The 18,680-nt window shown below is 49.3% G+C and overlaps 1 protein-coding gene across 1 annotated transcript in view; it reads right to left on the reverse strand.

The window, feature by feature from the left end:
- Positions 1–509: 509 nt before the first annotated feature.
- The window catches only part of LOC144673671 (uncharacterized), an 86,751-nt gene continuing 68,580 nt past the window's right edge, over positions 510–18,680 (reverse strand). Inside the window, exons 9-15 of the mRNA XM_078535397.1 lie at positions 13,967–14,107; positions 13,348–13,464; positions 11,831–11,917; positions 9,110–9,346; positions 6,853–7,155; positions 1,337–1,455; positions 510–746 (exon numbers count right to left, since the gene is read on the reverse strand). Of these exons, the coding sequence (XP_078391523.1) occupies positions 531–746; positions 1,337–1,455; positions 6,853–7,155; positions 9,110–9,346; positions 11,831–11,917; positions 13,348–13,464; positions 13,967–14,107 (1,220 nt within the window). The 3' untranslated portion in view covers positions 510–530. The remainder of the gene's footprint in view (positions 747–1,336; positions 1,456–6,852; positions 7,156–9,109; positions 9,347–11,830; positions 11,918–13,347; positions 13,465–13,966; positions 14,108–18,680) is intronic.

Raw genomic sequence — 18,680 nt, forward strand, 5'->3', positions numbered from 1 at the left:
CCATTCCCACTACCTCCAATTTCGCATTCCCCCTCCCCCTCCCATTCCCCTCCCTCTCCCATTACCCCTCCCCCTCCCATTCCCACTACCCTCCCATTTCCCATTCCCCCTCCCCCTCCCATTTTTCCTCCACCTGCCACTCCCTCGCTATCTACCCTTCCCCCACACTCCCACCCCACACACACTGCCCTGCACCCTGTCCCGCACACTGAGCTCCAGACACATGGTGACTGACTGAACTTTGCTATCCAGTTACTGACAGAGCCGAGGCTGCTGCTCAGCGTTGGTCTCAATGAGAAGAAGTGAGTATTTTTCAGTCGTCCTGAATATTGATTCACTTTCCGGTGATTCATCAATCCCGGCTTCTCTCCGCCTTTTCCCCAAGTCTGTAACGAGGGACCAATGAAAAGATTGTTTGATATATCATCACTGCAACTTGGTGGTTTTTTGCCGGAATTTAGACTCGGCTCCGTTTGCTCATTACCTCCCCCCACCCAACCCCAACGCCCACCCCACCCAGCCCCCAATCCTCACTGATCTTGCCGAGGTTTCACGTCCAGCCGAGCGTGTAGTTCCTGAGCAGTTTCCCCCAGGAGACCCTGCACGTCAGGGGCGAAGCGGTAGACGTAGCGCTTGCCCGTCGTCTTGTGGATGATGTCTCGGTGGTAATAGTAGCGCAAGCCTCGGCTCAGCTTCTCATAGTTCATCTTGGGCTTGTTCTTCCGGTTCCCCCAGCGCTTGGCGACCTTGGGGAGAGGAGAAACGAGACGTCAGTTATCCCTGGGAGAAACCTGTCCCAGGGCAGACCCCGGGCTGGGGAAAACTCGTTCAGGCGAATTCTGACTGGGCGCTTGGGCCTAAAGCGGGAGGGATGTAAGACGGCCACTCCCTCGAATTGTGCTGTGTCCCCGTCCCATGTCGAATTTCGTTCTCCCCACCCCTCCCTTACACTCAAGCACCTTCGGGTTAATCCAACAGGGAACAGGTAGGTTGAAGGGACCTGCGTTCTCTGCATGTAAATGTCTGGATTGAAAAAGGGCTGTTTATCCCAGTCACGAGGGCCCCAATTCTCACCTGAATCTAATTTCCGGTCTCTGCAATCCTTGAGCCAAGGTTTGCCCCCTCAACCGGCCTCACCAAAGCAGGGAACCTAGCCAGATAACCAATTGTTTTTTGTGGGATCCTGCTGTGCGCAAGTTGCCTCTCCTGCAATTAGGACAGGGCGCGCATTGGAAAACCTGCTCCCCTTGGCTGCGAAGCGCATTGGGCGGCCCTAAGGGCGGGAAAGGCGCTACGGAAATGCAAGGTCGGCAGTAGACTGAGAGAATCATGTCACCTCGTTGGGATCCGAGAGTTTAAATTCCCAGCCGTCTCCAGTCCAGCTGATGAACGATTGGCAGGATTTATCTAGCAGGAGCTCCAGGAGAAATTGCCAGAGTTGAATGGGTCCATTCCCTGGAGGGATGATAGTTCAAACATCAGTGAAAAGCATGAAGGAGAATTATTCTAAGCAGAGGATCGGGAGGAGGGAATTCTGCCTCTTCGCCCGTCCATTCAGCGAGACCCTGTTTCTACCCCCTCGCTCCAGAAGCCATAAAAAAAATACCTAACAAAAATCTCTCAATCTCGGTCTTGAATGTTTCCATTCACCCCTCCCAACCTCGACAGCTTTTTCTGGGGTGGGGGAGAGTTCCAGGTGTCCACTCCCCTTTGTGTGAGGAAGGGCTTTCTGACATCACCCCCTGAACGGCCTGGCTCGGATTTTAAGGCTCTGCCCTCTTATTCTAGACTCTTGCCCCTCTCACCCCACCCACACCCCACCCCCACCCCCACAACCCCCGGTCCTCCCACCCGCCCCACCAGAGGAAATAGTTTCTCTCTTATCGGTCCTATCGATTCCTTTAATCATCTTAACCCCCGCCCCCCCCCGATTAGACTAAAGCTTCACAAACACTGTGAGGTTGGAACACTCGCCATTTTACCCAGAATGTCACTAGCGAACATTCACACGCCTGTGTTACAGAACAACCTCTTTCCCAGGAAAACCGTCTCTCCTTTAGCAGCTTACTGTTTCTCTAAATTATCACAAATGTTTTTACATCATTTCCTAATGTTTTCCCATATTTAAAATGGTAACAAAAAAGGTCAGAGTTACATGTTTTTTTTTTATCTGAACGCACGCAGCGTTTCTAACAGGATGGATGAATTGATCCCACAATTAAAAATGTGCGATATGACAGACATCACAGAAACATGGTTACAACCTGACCACGGGCAGAGACCTGAACATTTCAAGGGCATTTGGCACCTTGGAATGGCCTGAAGAAAGGAAAAGTAGGTGGGGTAGCTCTGCTAATACAATATGAGATCAGTACAGGAGCGAGTGGATCAAAACGTAGAATCAGTCTGGGTGGAGATAGGATGGAGAAAGGACAGCTGTTACTGGGGTGAGCGATTTATAGACCCGCTCACAGTCGCTACATTGTAGAACAGATTATAAATCAAGAAATAGTGGGGGCTGGTGAGAAAGGTAAACAATTATGGGAATTGTAATCCACATATAAATTGGACGAATCAAATTTGCAAAGGTCGCCTGGAGGGTGTGTTCATAGAGTGTGTTCAGGACAGTTTCTTAGAGCCATACCGTCTGAAACTAACCAGGGAACAAACTGTTTTAGTCCTGGTAATGTGTAATGAGACAGGATTAATTAATGACATCACTGGAAAGGATCCTCTAGGGAAGAGTGATCGCAACACGGGAGAATTTCACTTTCAGATTGAGATTTGGGTTTGAAATTAGTGTCTTAAATTGCAATAAAGGTAATTACAAGGGTGTGAGGACAGAATTGGCTAAAGTGGGCTGAGAAAATAGGTTAAAGGATAAGACAGCGGAGAAGCAGTAGCAGTGATTTAAGGAGATCAATTTGAATGAAGATGTATTCCATTGAGAAAGAAAGAATCTATGAGCAGAATGCGCCACCTGTGGTTAACTAGAGGAATTACAGATGGTATCGAATTGAAAGAAAAGATGTTGCAAAGCATACTGGGAGCTGAGAGGGCTGGGAAACTTTTAGAAAGCGGAAAAGGACGACTGAAAGAAAAGTAAAGGAGAAATTGGGGTATGGGAAAAAATGAGAAAGAAACATAAAAGTAGACCGTAAAAGTTTCTACGAATATACGAAAAGGAAAAGGGTAGCGGAAGTGAGCCTTGGTCCCTTAAGGGCGAGACTGGGGGATTAATAATTGGAAACAAGGAAACGGCAGAGACTTTGAATGAATAATTCCTACCTGTCCTCACATTGGAAGACACACCCCCAGCATTGTGGGAAAGCAGGGGCAAAAGGCGGGAGCTTGGGGGTGAAGGACTTAAAACAGTTATGAAGACTAGAAAAAAGAGAACTGGGAAATCTAACGGGACAAAAGGTTGACAAGTGCCCTGGGCCGATGGTTTGCATCCTAGGAAGTGGTTGCAGAGATAATGATATTGATTAGAATCTTCCAGGGTTGCCTAGATTCTGGAAAACTCTCAGAGGATTGGAAAACAGCAAATGTAACATGTGAAGATGGATGTTATTTTTAAAAATATTTTTGGGAATATGGTGGTATTCTATAAAGAAGGCTGAGCGTGTGTGTGTGATTGTATGTGTGTGTGTGTAGGTGCGTGTGGACGAATGTGAGTGTATATGTGAGAGTGAGTGTGTGAGTGAGTGTGTTTGTGACTGTGTTTGCATTTCTGTGTGTGAGAGAGTGACTTTGTGCGTGTGTTTGTGTGTGAGTGTATGTGGGTGTGTGTGTACGTGCGTGTGGATGAGTGTGTGTATATGTGAGAGTGAGTGTGTGAGTGTGTGTGTGTTTGTGACTGTGTGTGCATTTGCGTGTGTGAGAGAGTGACTTTGTGTGTGTGTTTGTGTGTATGTATGTGAGTGTGAGTGTGTATGTATGTGTGTGTATGTGAGAGTGAGCATGTGTGTGTGTTTGTATATGTGCACATGTGTGAGAGTGTTTGTATGTGTCTGTGTGTGTATGTGCGCGTGTCTATGATTAATTAAACTGGAGGAAGATTAAGAAGGCAGCTTGTCTGTGGGAACTGAGGGATGAAAGGTAAAAGTGCTTGATGCATGCATTTGTGATGAGAGGCTACGGTGAAGTTGAAGTTACAAGTAAATAAGTTGGTTTTAAGATTTGCATTTGGTGATAGGTTTGGACTTGACTTTTCAGCTGCCAATATTCCAAGGGAGTTTAAGGGAGTTTTACAGCTTGCAAAGGTTTCATTAGTAAACAAGGGAAGGTTGTTGAATTGTATTTGACCTGAAAGCGGAGGAAAGAGGAAAACATAAAGATTTTAATATTTTGGAAATGTTTAGTTCAAAGAGCTGATTAAGTCAATGGAGCCTAGGATGACGGGGGGAGGGGGTGTGGGAGATATCTAAGGGAGATGTTTCAGTTTAGGAAGATGTGTGTAGGAGATGTCCTGAGACCATCTCTGTGCTGAGAGAAGTTGTGATTTTGAAGCAGCCACCCAGGTCCAAGCCAGAGAAGCCTTTGTTTTCAGAAAGAAGTCTGTTACTGAACTTCCTTCGGATTTCCACAGCAGAGTGGCAGAAGTCATCTGGTATGCTTTATTAAAGTAGCTGCAGCTTTTGCCTTGGGTAATATTACTGGATTTTTATGTTCAAAAATTTCTAAGGGAGCTGTTGCCAAGGAGTGACTTTTGTGTTCTGACCAAGTAGGTTTTTTTGGGGAATATTCTCTAAGATTTTATAATTTTACTTTTGTGTCCTTAAGCTTTTTTTCTTCTTTTTGTTAACAAATATTTTAATTTTCAAATCCTAAAAGTGTTACTGGGATTCTCTGCTTCTGGGATCGGTAGTTTTCCCCTCATTTTCAAAATACAAAAGAAAGGTGATGATCAGTAAGACAAGTTTCCCTCTGGGATTTGGCCGCCTCAGTGAATAACATCACTGGTCATAACAAACTCCACTGGTCAAGAAAGGAGGGGGATAGAAAGCAGGTAGCTATAGGCCAGTTCGTCTAACTGCAAAACTGGTACAATCCGTTACTAAGGAGGTGGTCACAGGATACTTAGAAAATCCTAATACAATCAGGCAGAGTCAACATGGTTTTGTGAAAGGGAAATTTGTGTCTTTAAAAGTTATTAGAGATCTTTGAAGTTGTAATAAGGAGGGTGGATAGATGGGAACCAGTAGATGTAATATATTTGGATTTCCAAAATGCATTTGATAAGGTGCCACATAAAAGTTTACTGGACAAGCTAAGAGCTCATTATGTTGGGGGTGATATATTAGCACAGATAGGAGATTAGTTAACTAACCAGAAACAGAGAGCCCGGGTAAATGGGCCATTTTCAAGCCGACAAACTGCGTGCCAGAAGGATCAGTACTGGGGTTCATCTAATTTAAGATCTATATCGATGACTTGGATGAAGGGGCCGAAAATATTTCAGCCAAACTTATTTCTGACACAGAGATTGGCAGAAAAGCAAGTTGTGAGGAGGAACAAAGAGTCTGCAAAGGACATAGATATGTTCAGTGAGTGGGCAAAAGAATTGGCAGATGGAGTATAATGTGGGAAAATCTGAGGTTTTCCACTTTGGCAGGTAGAATATAAAAGCAGCAAGTTATTTAAATGGAGAGAGGCTGCAGAACTCTGAGGTGGAGAGGGATCTGGGTGTCCTGGTACATGAGTCACAGAAAATGAGTATGTAGGTGCAGCAAATGATAGAGAAGGCAAGTAGACTGTTGCTGTTTATTGCGAGGGGGATGGGATGTAAATGTCTTGCTACAACTGCGTGTGTGTGTGAGTGAATGAGCGTTTGCGTGTGTGTGTGTGTGTGTGTGTGTGTGTGAGTTTGTGTGTGTGTGTGTGTGTGTGTGTGAGTTTGTGTGAGTGTTTGTGTGTGAGTGCGTGTGTCTATGATTAATTAAAGACCACACCTGGAGCACTGTAGACAGTTCTCGTCTCCTTACTTAAGGAGGGATAGACTTGCATTGGAGACAGTTCAGAGAAGGTTCACTCGGCTGGTTCCTGGGATGAAGGGGGTTTGCCTTATGAGGTAAGGTTGAGCAGGTTGGGCCTGTGTCCATTGGAGTTTAGAAGAATGAGAGGCGATCTTATTGAAACATATCAGATTCTGAGGGGGCTGGACAGGGTGGGTGCGGAGAGGATGTACCCCCTCACGGGGGAATCCAGCACCAAGGGGGCACAGTTTCAGAATAAGGAGTCCCCCATTCAAGACGGAGATGAGGAAAAATTTCTTCTCTCAGAGGGTCGTTAGTCTGTGGAATTCTCTCCCTCAGAGAGCAGCGGAGGCCGGGTCACTGAATATATTCAAGGCTGAGTTAGAAAGGTGTTTGATCGACAGGGGGGGGGTGGGGGTCAAGGGTCATGGGGAAAGACAGGAAGGTGGAGTGGAGGCTACAGTCAGATCAGCCATGATCTTATTGAGCGATAGAGCAGACTCGAGGGGCTGAATGGCCTCCTCCTGCTCCAAATTCTTTGTGATCTCCTGACATATAATATTTAAATACTTTACAAAACCATTAAACTGACTTCCTCGAATACTTCAGAAATGTTGCCTTTACTAATAACGTGGCCAAGGTAACATTAGGCTGAAACTTCGGTTCTATAATTTGTCCTCGAACAGATGATCAGAAAGTAACAAGACTTCCCCAAATTGTGAAGCTTTTGCATCCTAACCACAGGACTCTGGGGGTGGGGGTGGGGGGGGTATGAGCAGGGGCGTCGCGATGAAGGTGGCACTTTGGGCCGAATGGTCTCTTTCTGGGCAGCGAGGGGCGGCTCTAGGATCAGCCGGAATCTGGTGGGCCTTACCTGTGTACTCAGTGAGCACCGGCCTGGAGCTCGTGACTTCCCTGGCGACCCCGGAACCCTTCCGGCAGTGGCTGTCTTTGTGCTGTGGCTGATGAGCTGTCTGCTCAGAGGTGGCGTCTTGGTAAGAAGGCAGCCCCGTCAGGGTGTCGATGGATAAATATCTGTCCCAGTACAAGCCGATGTCAATGGCACTCTCAGAGCAGTCCGAAAGGCCAAAGGAATCTTCCGTCTTTACCTTCACTTCCGCAGTAGAGTGGAGGCGGGAGACATTCGCCTGGTACCCGTTCGATAGTTTTCCTGCAGCTTAATTAACATCAACACCCATGATCACAGATGGTACCTTCCAAAGACAGTGTGCATGTAACTGACACTTTAACACAGGTAGTTAGGCTACACTGCCGGACTTAAACCCAGGAAAGACAAATAAACCGACCTGTCTCTTAATGTATCCCTCTGCTTCCATATTAAAGGATGCATTAGTCTGTCCGTTCATTTTACCTATAACTTTCTCTCCCTCCCTCTCTCCCTCTCTCTCTCTCTGTCTCTGATTCTCGGTGTTGATGTCGGAAATACAGTCATAACGATCAAGGAATAAAGGAGGATAAATATGGGGGGATTTTGAAACATCTTTAAGCTGGAGGCAGGTCCCCAGGAGATTCACAGAAACCTCGTCAGAAATGAATAGGGAGTGCTAAAAAGGAGGCATCTGCGATCAGTGGGATAGCTAACAACGCGTTTTATTTTAAGGAAGGGTTGAAAGGAGAGAAGCTTAGCAAAGGAATCCGCAAGATCAGACACCTGGGCAGGTGAAGGAACACCCGCCCATGATGGGGCGAGGTAAGTTGGGTTTCAGGCCCGATTTCAAAGAGCGGATAGCTTAGGATAATGGTCAGAGGATGGAGCAGGTTACAGAGATGGGGAGGGCCGGGTAATTTGGAGGCATTTAAAAACAAGAGGGCCAATTTTAAGATTGGGACAATATCAGACCCGAACCCGTGTAGGTCAGAGAGCAACAGGGAGTGGGGGTGATGGGTGAACGGGGCTTGGTGCGAGTGAGAGGGGAGCAGCGGGGCTTTGCGGGAGCTGATGTTCAAGGAGCTTAGACTGTGAGACGCCGGCCGAGAGGCCATTGGAATAGTCAAGTCCCAAATAGTGCAAAAAATATGCTTGAAGGATTTAGGTAACGGAGCAGCTGAGATGGGGCCCAGGTGAGAGGAGGCGGGGTTGGAGATGGCGTGAAACACTGGTGAGTGGCCTCTGTTTCTACAATGTTTAAGCGGAGGAAAGCTTAGTTCCTCCAGGGTTAGATGTCAGACTGACCAGGCAGCGAGAGAAGTCGATGCTGGCCAGAGGTGTCGAGAAGGTGGGACTGTCTGTTTTTGAATGTTGTCACCTAGAGACACTACGTGGATCAGAAATAGGGGGTGGGGGTGGGGGGCGGTGGGGTGGCAAGAATATATTCTTGGAGGAGCCCAGAGTTAACAGCTTGGGAGTGGGAAGAGAAGCCATTCGAGGAGATTGTCTTCCTATGAAATCCCCCATTCGGGTTCTTCATCTGTAAGATGGAGCATTGACCAGTTGCAAAGTGTTGAATCTCCCGTCTCTCTGTGAAACGCAAAGGCTCTAACACCCCCTGGGTCTGACTATGGATCATGTGTCTGCCCTTTCTTCTGTATTTATCCTGTTATAAACAGAAAGGCTGGTCCAGGCTGGTGCATTCTGATATGAGGGAATGAAGAGGAATGAACGGAGATGTTATTTTTAATGTAGCTGTTTCTGAAAATCGACCCGTTTCAGAGCAGTTAATTTAATTTAATTTTCGTGGGTGGTGCCCGCGAATTGAATGGCTTGCTAGGCCACTTCAGGGGGCAGGTAAAAGTCAACCACACTGCTCTGGGTTTGGAGTCACGTGTAGGCCAGAGCGGGTAAGGAGAGCAGATACATGTAGGCCAGGGCGGGTAAGGAGAGCAGATACATGTAGGCCAGGGCGGGTAAGGAGAGCAGGTTCCCCTCTGTAGGAGGCACCAGTGAACCAGTTGGAGTGTTTTTTTACGACAATCATGGTCATCATTCCTGAGACTACATTTATTAACTGAGTTTAAATATCACCCACTGCCCTGGGGCGACTGGACCCCATTAACCTGGGTTTGTGGCTCGCTAAGCGAGCTGACATTACCAAACGCGCCACCACCCCGTCTGCTGGGCGCTCATATCTGCGCTGAAGCTAATTTCCTCTCAGCCGTTTCCAAATCTCTACCTGGATACGTGATTCCTGTAAATGTGTCCGCCGCCTCCTGCTTCACCTGGAGGTAGTCGGCGTGCAGCAGTTCCACTCCGGGATCCACCTGTCCCAGTGTGTTATAGTGACATTGGGATTTCAGGGCGTACAGCTCCTCCGAGCTGACGGGCAGCAGAGTTTGAAAAGACTCCGAGGTGAAGCCGGATTCGTCGTAACCTGAAGGCGGGACACACTGGGAGGACTCGGCAGTCTCTCCTGGGGAAAAAAAAAAGCAAGTGTTTTTTTTGATCAAGAAGGCAGCTCATCAGGAGACCCATCCCCAATATAACTGAACAGAAAGGAGAGTAAAGCTGCGGGAGAGGGCGGCCTGGGAGGGGTGAGACTGTTGGGCTGCGGACGAAGGGCAGAAGGGGACGGAGCTCAAATTGAACATCACACTTTCATCACCACCAGAGGTCGCCATTCCCGGAGACATAGAAACCTGCTGCATAGAAGGCGACCATTCGGCCTGTCGGACCTGTGCTGTCTCATTTACAGGGCAGGCCTGCTGAGTTCCAGATCCCGGCTTTTGTCCCCCACATTCCTGTTAGCCCCTCACCCCTGAATACCTGCCTAACTTAGTTAAATTAGTTAACGAATCAGCTTCCACCACCTTATCAGGACAGCCCTTTGAGTTAAAACAGTTCTCCTCACCTCCCCGGGAGAGTTTCAATCTGCGGTTATTGACCCACTCGCCAGGGGGAGCAGTTTCCTTCCACCTGCTCCACTAAAATCATTCCTCATCTTGAAAACCTCCATGGGATCACCTCCTAACTCCAAGCAGAACTTTTCCCATCTCTCCTCGCACCCCCCTGATCCCTGGTCACGCCCTGGGGAAAGCTCCTCCGTTCCCGTTCTAAGGCTTTGAGGTCTTCCCCAAAGCGTGAGGTCCAGGATTGGCCACAATCCTGCAGCTCAGGCCTGACCAGTGATTTATAAAGTTCGAGAATGAGCTGTGGTTTTACCTGGGATGGGCGGGTTATCTTATGAGGGAAGGCTGGACAGGTTAGGCTTGTATCCAATGGAGTTTAGATGAGTAAGAGGCGACTTGGTCAAAACCTTTAAGACCCTGACGGGTCTTGACCGGGTGGATGTGGAGAGGATGTTTCCTCTTGTGGGAGAATCTGGAACCAGGGGGTCACTGTTTAAAAATAAGGGGTCGCTCGTTGAAGACTGAGATGAGGAGAATTTTGTTTCTCTCAGAGGGTCGTGAGTCTTTGGAACTCTCTTCCTGAATAGGCGGTGGAAGCAGAGTCTATGAATATTTTTAAGGCCGAGGTAGATAGACTCTTGATAAGTTATGGGGTGAAAGGTTATTGATGGGGGTGGGGTAGGCAGCAATGTGGGGTTGAGGTTACATTCACATCAGCCGTGATTTAATTGGATGGCGGAGCAGGCTGGAGGGGCCGAGTGGCCTACTCCTGCTCCTAATTCATGTGTTCGTACGTTATGACTTATTCCTCTATTTATTGATCCCAGTGAGGGATGTGCGTTTGTAATAAACAACAAAGAGGCTCATTTAAAAAAAACAGAATCTGTTGGGAGGGCAGAGTGGCCTGGAGCGCTCAGGGGAATGATGGCCCATCCCATTCCACACAACCCGCCCCCAGGTCCCCACGGGCTGGGCGCTGTGGTCGGGGCGCTGGGGCCTAGCGGGCGGAGCGCCCCCGTCTGGAGGATGGGAGCAGCGCAAACCCAGAGCAACCACACACAAGGTGGCAATCACTACATTCTTTACTGGAGACCCATTTCCTCCACCGTCATCTTTTGGCCAACGGATCACTTTTGTGACCCACCCTTTCCCCAGTCTTTCCCATTGTTCTTCCAGAGCAGACCGCACGCCCCAACCCCGCCTGCTTCCCAACCTCTGGATTAGATTAAAACCCCTGCTAAATATCTGTCATCTTCCCAGTAGTGAGGATCAGCCACCTCCTGAAGGACTCACTCGGGATGGTCTCGGTACATGTGCTGTTTGACCTGACAGAACTTCCAACGCTTTCTGGGTTTTATTTTTTTGCACATTTCCAGCATCCGGCTTTTTCTCTTCCATTTCAAACACTCTGACGCACTGAACAATCCCAAAACAGCCAAACTTCCCAAAGACAGGTCTCCTGTCGCGTGTGAGAGCGCCTGGGGAGACAGGCGGCTGAACAAGGCAACAAAGCTCCGGAGCGAAATACATTCTGGCAAGTGGACTGAATGGCGACAGACAGCACGGGTCCAGCAAGCAGGTAGTCACCATCCGGCTGCACATATTACAGCAAGGAGCCTGGAGAGTGTGCGGCTATTTATGATTGGAATTTTAGCAAGGGCAAAGTATTGAAGGCAACTTTATTCTGTACCTAACCCCGTGCTGTTCGTGCCCTGGGAGTGTTTGATGGGGACGGTGTAGAGGGAGTTTTACTCTGTATCTAACCCTGTGCTGTACCTGTCATGGGAGTGTTTGATGGGGACAGTGTAGAGGAAGATTTACTCTGTATCTAACCCCGTGCTGTACCTGTCCTGGGAGTGTTTGATGGGGACAGTGTAGAGGGAGACTCACTCGGGTGTCCGCATCCATATGTGCACCCCTGTGAATTATGTAAATCTTCCTGTGCAGAGTTCGCAATTCCTGCTATTTCTGTCTATATTAATATCAGGGAATTAAACTGGCCTGTGTGGAAAATACAATGTGCCTTGGAAATCCTGTCGGAGACTCACTCAGTGCATAATCCGTCCAACATGGTGTCCTTGAGTAAGGGTGGTGTGTTGCAGCTCCAGTAAACAGGCCCACGGCTTCCTGGTAATCTGGAAGGAGAGTGTCAGAGAGCTGAGGATTAATGGCACATTCATTCTTTGTGTGTCCCAAAGTGGAGTTTGAATGTCAAGCATAAATCATTTCTGTGAGGAGTCGTAGTTTTACGAAAACGACGCTGCTTTACTTCTACACCCTATTTATACCCAGTTGTGAACGGTTCCTTCCAACATATTTCGACAAGACATTGGCCGGCTCTGCTTGAGATACATAATGGGGGGGTCTTGATGGTTTGATTAAAGTGATAACTAACTCCACATTTAGGGCTGGTTAGAGGCGAGAGGCTTATCATTCAGCCGCTTTCAACTGAAATTCATTACAACCAATCGATTAATAGTGAGGCTGGAAAGAATATTAGGGAGGGAGGGTGGAATGTGTCATTTTTTGTGCAGCTCCCACTGAGTGTTTGGAAAAGGGGAAGAGAGTTGACAGCGTGAAGAGCAAGGCATTGTGGTCCATGGGGAAAGCACAAAGGCATGAGTGAAAGGGCCGAATGGGCTGTTTGTTCGTGCAAATATTCGGCGATTCAGTGATCTTCAGATTTAAGATTCAGCTTCGATTCAAGTTCAACTCCTCCCTCCCCCCCATTGAACTGTGGTAAGGTCATCGGCCCATGTGACCGGACGGCGGCGGGCGGGGAGAGCACTTACCGAGAGATCCCAACACAGGGTGGAGTCAGCCCCTGACATGTGCCGGATAGAGAATGTCCAATGTCAAATTGCTCAGAGGGAACCCATCCCACATCCTATTGGGTTTTACACTGGGATCTCGCTCGGGTCAATAAGGAGGTAGTGTTTCCAGTGGGTAGGAGGGTCGGTAACCAGAGGGACACAGATTGAAGAGAATCGGGGAAAAGAACCAGAGGGGGGAGATGAGGAGGATTTTGTTTTACACACACAGCGAGTTGTTGTGATCTGGAAGGTTCTGCCTGAAAGGGCGGTGGAAGCAGATTCAATAGGAACTTTCACAAAGGGGGGAATTGGAGAAATACTCGAAGGGGAAAAGAGCGCACGATTCAAGTGGGGCTGGAGGGGGCGGGAGAGTGAGACCAATAGTACAGCTCTACCAAAGATCAGGTACAGGGTCGATGGGCCGAAAGGCGTAATGTTATGAGATGAGGAAGTCCATTCGACCCATCTTCGCTCAGGATAGACTCCAAAGGCCCCTTTGCTGTTTTTGGCTAGTTAGTGATGATGGTGAATTTTTAATCCCCCCGAGAGCAGTGGTGGGGGGCCCACACTGAACATGTCCGAGGCTGAGTTAGGCAGACAAGGGGGTGGGGGGGGAAACAGGCGGGAAAGTGGGGTTGAGGCGACAATCAGGTCAGCCATGATCGCAATGAATGGCGGAGCAGGCTCGAGGGGCCGAGTGGCCTCCTCCCGCTCCTACTCCCCGTGTTCCTGTGAAGCGGCCCCTTCCATACCTTTGGGAATTTGGGAATGCTGTTCTTCGCTGCTCAGTCTGTTGAAGGAAGATCCAAGCGTCTGGTACATCAGCTGTGTGCAACTGGGAGTCAGGAGAGGGAACTCTCTCTCAAACTCTGAAAAGGACAATCAATGGGCACAGTTAGTAAGGCGGCCGGGGGCGCTCCCAACACCGCCCCGTGACTGAATCGCAGCCCTCCCCCGCTCCACAGTGCCCGTGTTGCCCTGTGTGCGGGGAGGTCGGTCCTTTACTACGGCTGCTCCCTCTCTTAACAATAATACAAAAAAAACACAAGGTAATCAGAGGCAGGAAGTCGATATTTTAACAGCTGGAATTAGCTCCCAGTGAAGGAGAATGGAGTCTGCCATTCATTGCCATTGGTTACAAAATAAAACCCCCGAAACTCCATCAAATCGTTACCGTCCCACATCTCAGCCGCCAGGTCAGTTTACAGAAACATGGAAAGGGGGTTGAGAGTCAAACCCTCAGTGCTACGAATATCCCCTTTTGGCTCTTTGATGCCTGGTCAAATCCTCAATTGCAAAGCCCTTGTCTTTTTTTTTCCCAGGTTTTTTACGCTGTTTCTCGTGACTTCCTCCACATTTTTTTTTCCCTACCGGCTCCGCCATGGATGGAGCTCAGGGACCCGCCCTGTCGCGGTCTCGCTTTCTCTGCTGAGCCCCTGCGGTCCGAGTGTCTTCCCAGGGGCCAGCCGTCCATGTCCCCCGCTAACTGCCTCCTCGGGGTTGCCCACTGTCAGAACATGGTGTGTCGCTGAATCTTCATTCAAACAATTGACTGGCTTCTGCCTCCCTGTCCCAGACCAGTCACTGGCTGAGGGAGCAGAGGGCGGAGAATGCAAAGAGCTGACTTTATCTGCACTGAACAGCAGGAAATTCCAATGCGGAGGGGGGGAGGGGGGTCAGAGGACGTGCAGAAAATAAATCGAGGCGGTGGAAGCGGCTGTAACTCTGACAGGAAGGCTGTGGACTCCAGATACAATAGTTGGTAAATAGGGTCCACATCAGCTCCGGTCAAACTCGCCTTCCTCATTTCCCGATCATCAACAGGCAGTGTTATTTTCATCAGCGCAGCTGGAGGCCAGAACCTGCAATTCTTAAATCCTCCATTGATTCAGCAAATCTACCTAGAGAGAGGGAGAGTGGGGGCAGGGAGAGACAGGGAGGCAGGTACATAGGGACATTGTTAGAGAGAGAGAGAGAGAAAGAGAGAGAGAGGCAGAAGAGGACAAATAATCAGAGGCTGGCATAGAGCGAGATAGGAACTGAGGGAGGATGGAGAGAGAGGGAGAGAGACTGAGGGAGGATGGAGAGAGAGGGAGAGAGACTGCGATAGGATGGAGAGAGAGGGAGAGAAACTGAGGGAGGATGGAGCGAGAGGGAGAGAGACTGAGGGAGGATGGAGAGAGAGGCAGAGACACTGAGGGAGGATGGAGCGAGAGGGAGAGACACTGAGGGAGGATGGAGAGAGGGGGCGGGAGACTGAGGGAGGATGAAGAGAGAGGCAGAGAGACTGAGGGAGCATGGAGAGAGAGGGAGAGAGACTGAGGGAGGATGGAGCGAGAGGGAGAGACACTGAGGGAGGATGGATAGAGAGGGACCGAGACTGAGGGAAGATGGAGAGAGAGGGACGGAGACTGAGGGAGGATGGAGAGAAAGGGACAGAGACTGAGGGAGGATGGAGAGAGAAGGACGGAGGCTGAGGGAGGATGGAGAGAGGGTGAGAGACTGAGGGAGGATGGAAAGAGAGGGAGAGAGTCTGAGGGAGGATGGAGAGAGAGGGAGAAAGACTGAGGGAGAATGGAGAGAGGGGGAGAGAGACTGAGGGAGGATGGAAAGAGAGGGAGAGAGACTGAGGGAGGATGGAGATAGAGGGAGAGAGACTGAAGGGAGGATGGAGAGAGAGGGACCGAGACTGAGAGAGGATGGAGAGAGGGTGAGAGACTGAGGGAGCATGGAGATAGAGGGAGAGAGACTGAGGGAGGATGGAGAGAGAGGGACCGAGACTGAGAGAGGATGGAGAGAGAGGGAGGTAGACTGAGAGAGGATGGAGAGAGGGTGAGGGAGACAGAGGGAGGATGGACAAAAGTGGAGTTGAGGTAGATCATTCATAATCATTCATAATAGATGGAAGAGCAGGAATGAGGAGTCGAATGGTCTTCTCCTCTTCCTATTTCTTTCGTTCTAATGAGAAAAAGGGTATAGAGAGACACAGCCATGGAGTGATAGAGAGAGAATGAGTCAAAGACACATGTCAACACGCAGTGAAGAGGGGAGTAACCGATAGAGAAAGAGTGATGTAGATAGAGAGACTGAAAGAAACAGATAGACAAAGATAGAGAGGGACAGAGAAACAAAGAGAGGCAGAGAGAGAGAGAGAGAGAAACAGACAAACTGAGAGGGAGAAAGAGAGACAGAGAGGCTGAGAGAGACAGAGAGAGAGAGAGTGGGACAGGGAGAATCATAGAGAAACAGATAGAGAGAGAGACTGAAAGACAGAGAGAGGTAGGGAGAGAGAGATAGACGTAGAGAAACAGACAGAGAGAGAGAGAGGGACAGAAAGACAGAGAGAGGCAGTGAAACAAAGAGAGAGCGACAGAGAGGCAGAAAGAGAGACAGAGAGAGAGGGATAGAGAGACAGGGAGGCAGAGAGAGACAGACAGAGAGAGAAAGAGAGACAGTGAGACAGAGACGTCAGGGACAACCAGAAACGGACTAAGTGAAGGAGGCGGAGGTAGTGACAAATAGAAACAGTCAAACGCAGACAGAACGAATGGCAGTGATACAGAAAGAAAGTGGTAAAGACTTGAAACCAGTGATGGAAAACAGCGGGGGATATTGAGGTGGAGAAAGGCAGAGAGGGACATAGAGAAAGATAGAGACAGAAGTGGAGATGGGCAAGTGGAAGGAGGGAAAAGATAATGAGGTGGGGAGTGAGGCAGAGGGAGAGAAAACTGAAGACAAATACGGCGAGATGCACAGAGATAAAGGTAGAACCAGAGGTAAAGAGGTAACAGGGGGGACAGAGGGAAATACTGAGCACCCAGATCTGGTCGCGAGCAGCCAGTCTCAATGTTTCAATATCACCTAAAGGCTGTGGCGATGATCGGCAGCTTTGTAAACATTATTCAGCTGCGTGCAGGATGTGACTAAAGCTCACTTCCAGAACTTTTGACCTGGAGATGAGACTAAATCTCTCTGAACAGTTTGATGCAATCAATGTGACTCTCAACACGTCAGCAGCCGGAGCAGAGCCGAAGTGGAATCTCTGGTCCCCGGCGTGCAGAGGCTGTGATGCTGATGTCGCGCTGGCTGGTGGGAGGGATGAGGAATCTGGGATCACACTCAGGATGATGAGCAGGGCAGAGAGGGAGGGGACTGATTCCCTCCAGCGGGTGGGTAAATGACCAATGGGCAGAGAATGCGAATCATTGGTAAAGACTGGCGAGGGGAGAGGGTGGGGGGGCGGAGGGTGGAGAGAAAGGGCTTCATCCAGAGAGGGGTCAGCATGTGGAGCTGGGCGTGAACCAACGGTGGAAGCTGATTCGGTAAAGAATTGGAAACCAGAGTGGGGTAGATACTAAGAGGGTGAAGGGAGTACAGAGGAGGGAGGGGGCGGGGGCGGGACAGAGACTCTGAAGTTGATTCCAAAAGGATCCACCGCGGCTTGGTGATGCTATAAGCGGGCGGAGACATTGCGGGAGCGGGTTCAGGGAAAAGAGGCGGGTGAAATGTCAGGAGGGAAACATTTAGGGAACAGTGATCATGATATCATGGCCTGCAGATTAGCTATGGGCAAGGAGCAGCAAGACTGCATAACAAAGTGGATTAATTTGTGGGATGCGCATCGTCAGTGAGAGGAGAACAGTTTCGCCGGGAAAACTGAAATTAATTCTGCGTCAAAGAAAAACAGGAGCGGAAAACAGACACTGACTCCATCAAACACTCCCAGGACAAATACAGCACGGGGTTAGATACAGAGTAAAGCTCCCTCTACACTGTCCCCATCAAACACTCCCAGGACAGGTACAGCACGGGGTTAGATACAGAGTAAAGCTCCCTCTACACTGTTCCCATCAAACACTCCCAGGAGAGGTACAGCACGGGGTTAGATACCGAGTAAAGCTCCCTCTACACCGTACCCATCAAACACTCCCAGGACAGGTACAGCACCGGGTTAGATTAGAGTAAAGCTCCCGCGACACTCTCCCCATCACACACTTCCATGACAGGTACAACGCAGGATTAGATGCAGAGTAAAGCTCCCTCTATACTGTCTCTATCAAACACTCCCTGGAAATGTACAGCACGGAGTGAGATACAGAGTAAAGCTCCTTCCACACTTTCCCCATCAAACACTCCCAGGTCAGGAGCAGCACGGGGTTAGATACAGAGTAAAGCTTCCTCTACACTGTCCCCAACAAACACTCCATGGACAGGTACAGCACGGGGTGAGATACAGAGTAAAGCTCCCTCTACACTGTCTCCATCAAACACACCCAGGACAGGTACAGCACGGGGTGAGATACAGAATAAGGCAGCCACTACACTGTCCCCATCAAACACTCCCCGGACCGGAACAGCACGGGGTTAGATACAGAGTAAAGCTCCCTCTACACTGTCCCCATCAAACACTCCCAGGACAGGTACAGCACGGGGTTAGATACAGAGTAAAGCTCTCTCTACACTGTCTCCATCAAACATTCCCAGGACAGGTACAGCACAGGGTTAGATACAGAGTAAAGCTCCTTCTACACTTTCCCCATCAAACACTCCCAAGACAGGTGCAGCACGGGGTTAGATACAGAGTAAAGCTCCCTCTATACTGTCTCTATCAAACACTCCCTGGACATGTACAGCACGGAGTTAGATACAGAGTAAAGCTCCTTCTACACTGTCCCCATTAATCACTCCCAAGACAGGTGCAGCACGGGGTTAGATACAGAGTAAAGCTCCCCCTACACTGTTCCCATCAAACATTCCCAGGACAGGTACAGCACGGGGTTAGATACAGAGTAAAGCTTCGTCTACACTGTCTCCATCAAACACTCCCTGGACATGTACAGCACAGGGTTCGATAGAGAGTAAAACCTCCTCTACGCCGTCCTCATCAAACAATCCCAGGGCAGTTACAGCACGGTGTTAGATACAGAGTAAAGCTCCCTCTACACTGTCCCCATCAAAAACTCCAAGGACAGGTACAGCACGGGGTGAGATACAGAGTAAGGCTCCCTCTACACTGTCCCAATCAAACACTCCCAGGACAGGTAGAGCACTGCGTTAGATACAGAGTAAAGCTCCCTCTACACTG

Source organism: Cetorhinus maximus, unplaced genomic scaffold (assembly GCF_964194155.1).
Source record: "Cetorhinus maximus unplaced genomic scaffold, sCetMax3.hap1.1 HAP1_SCAFFOLD_429, whole genome shotgun sequence".
NCBI classification, from domain to species: domain Eukaryota; kingdom Metazoa; phylum Chordata; class Chondrichthyes; order Lamniformes; family Cetorhinidae; genus Cetorhinus; species Cetorhinus maximus.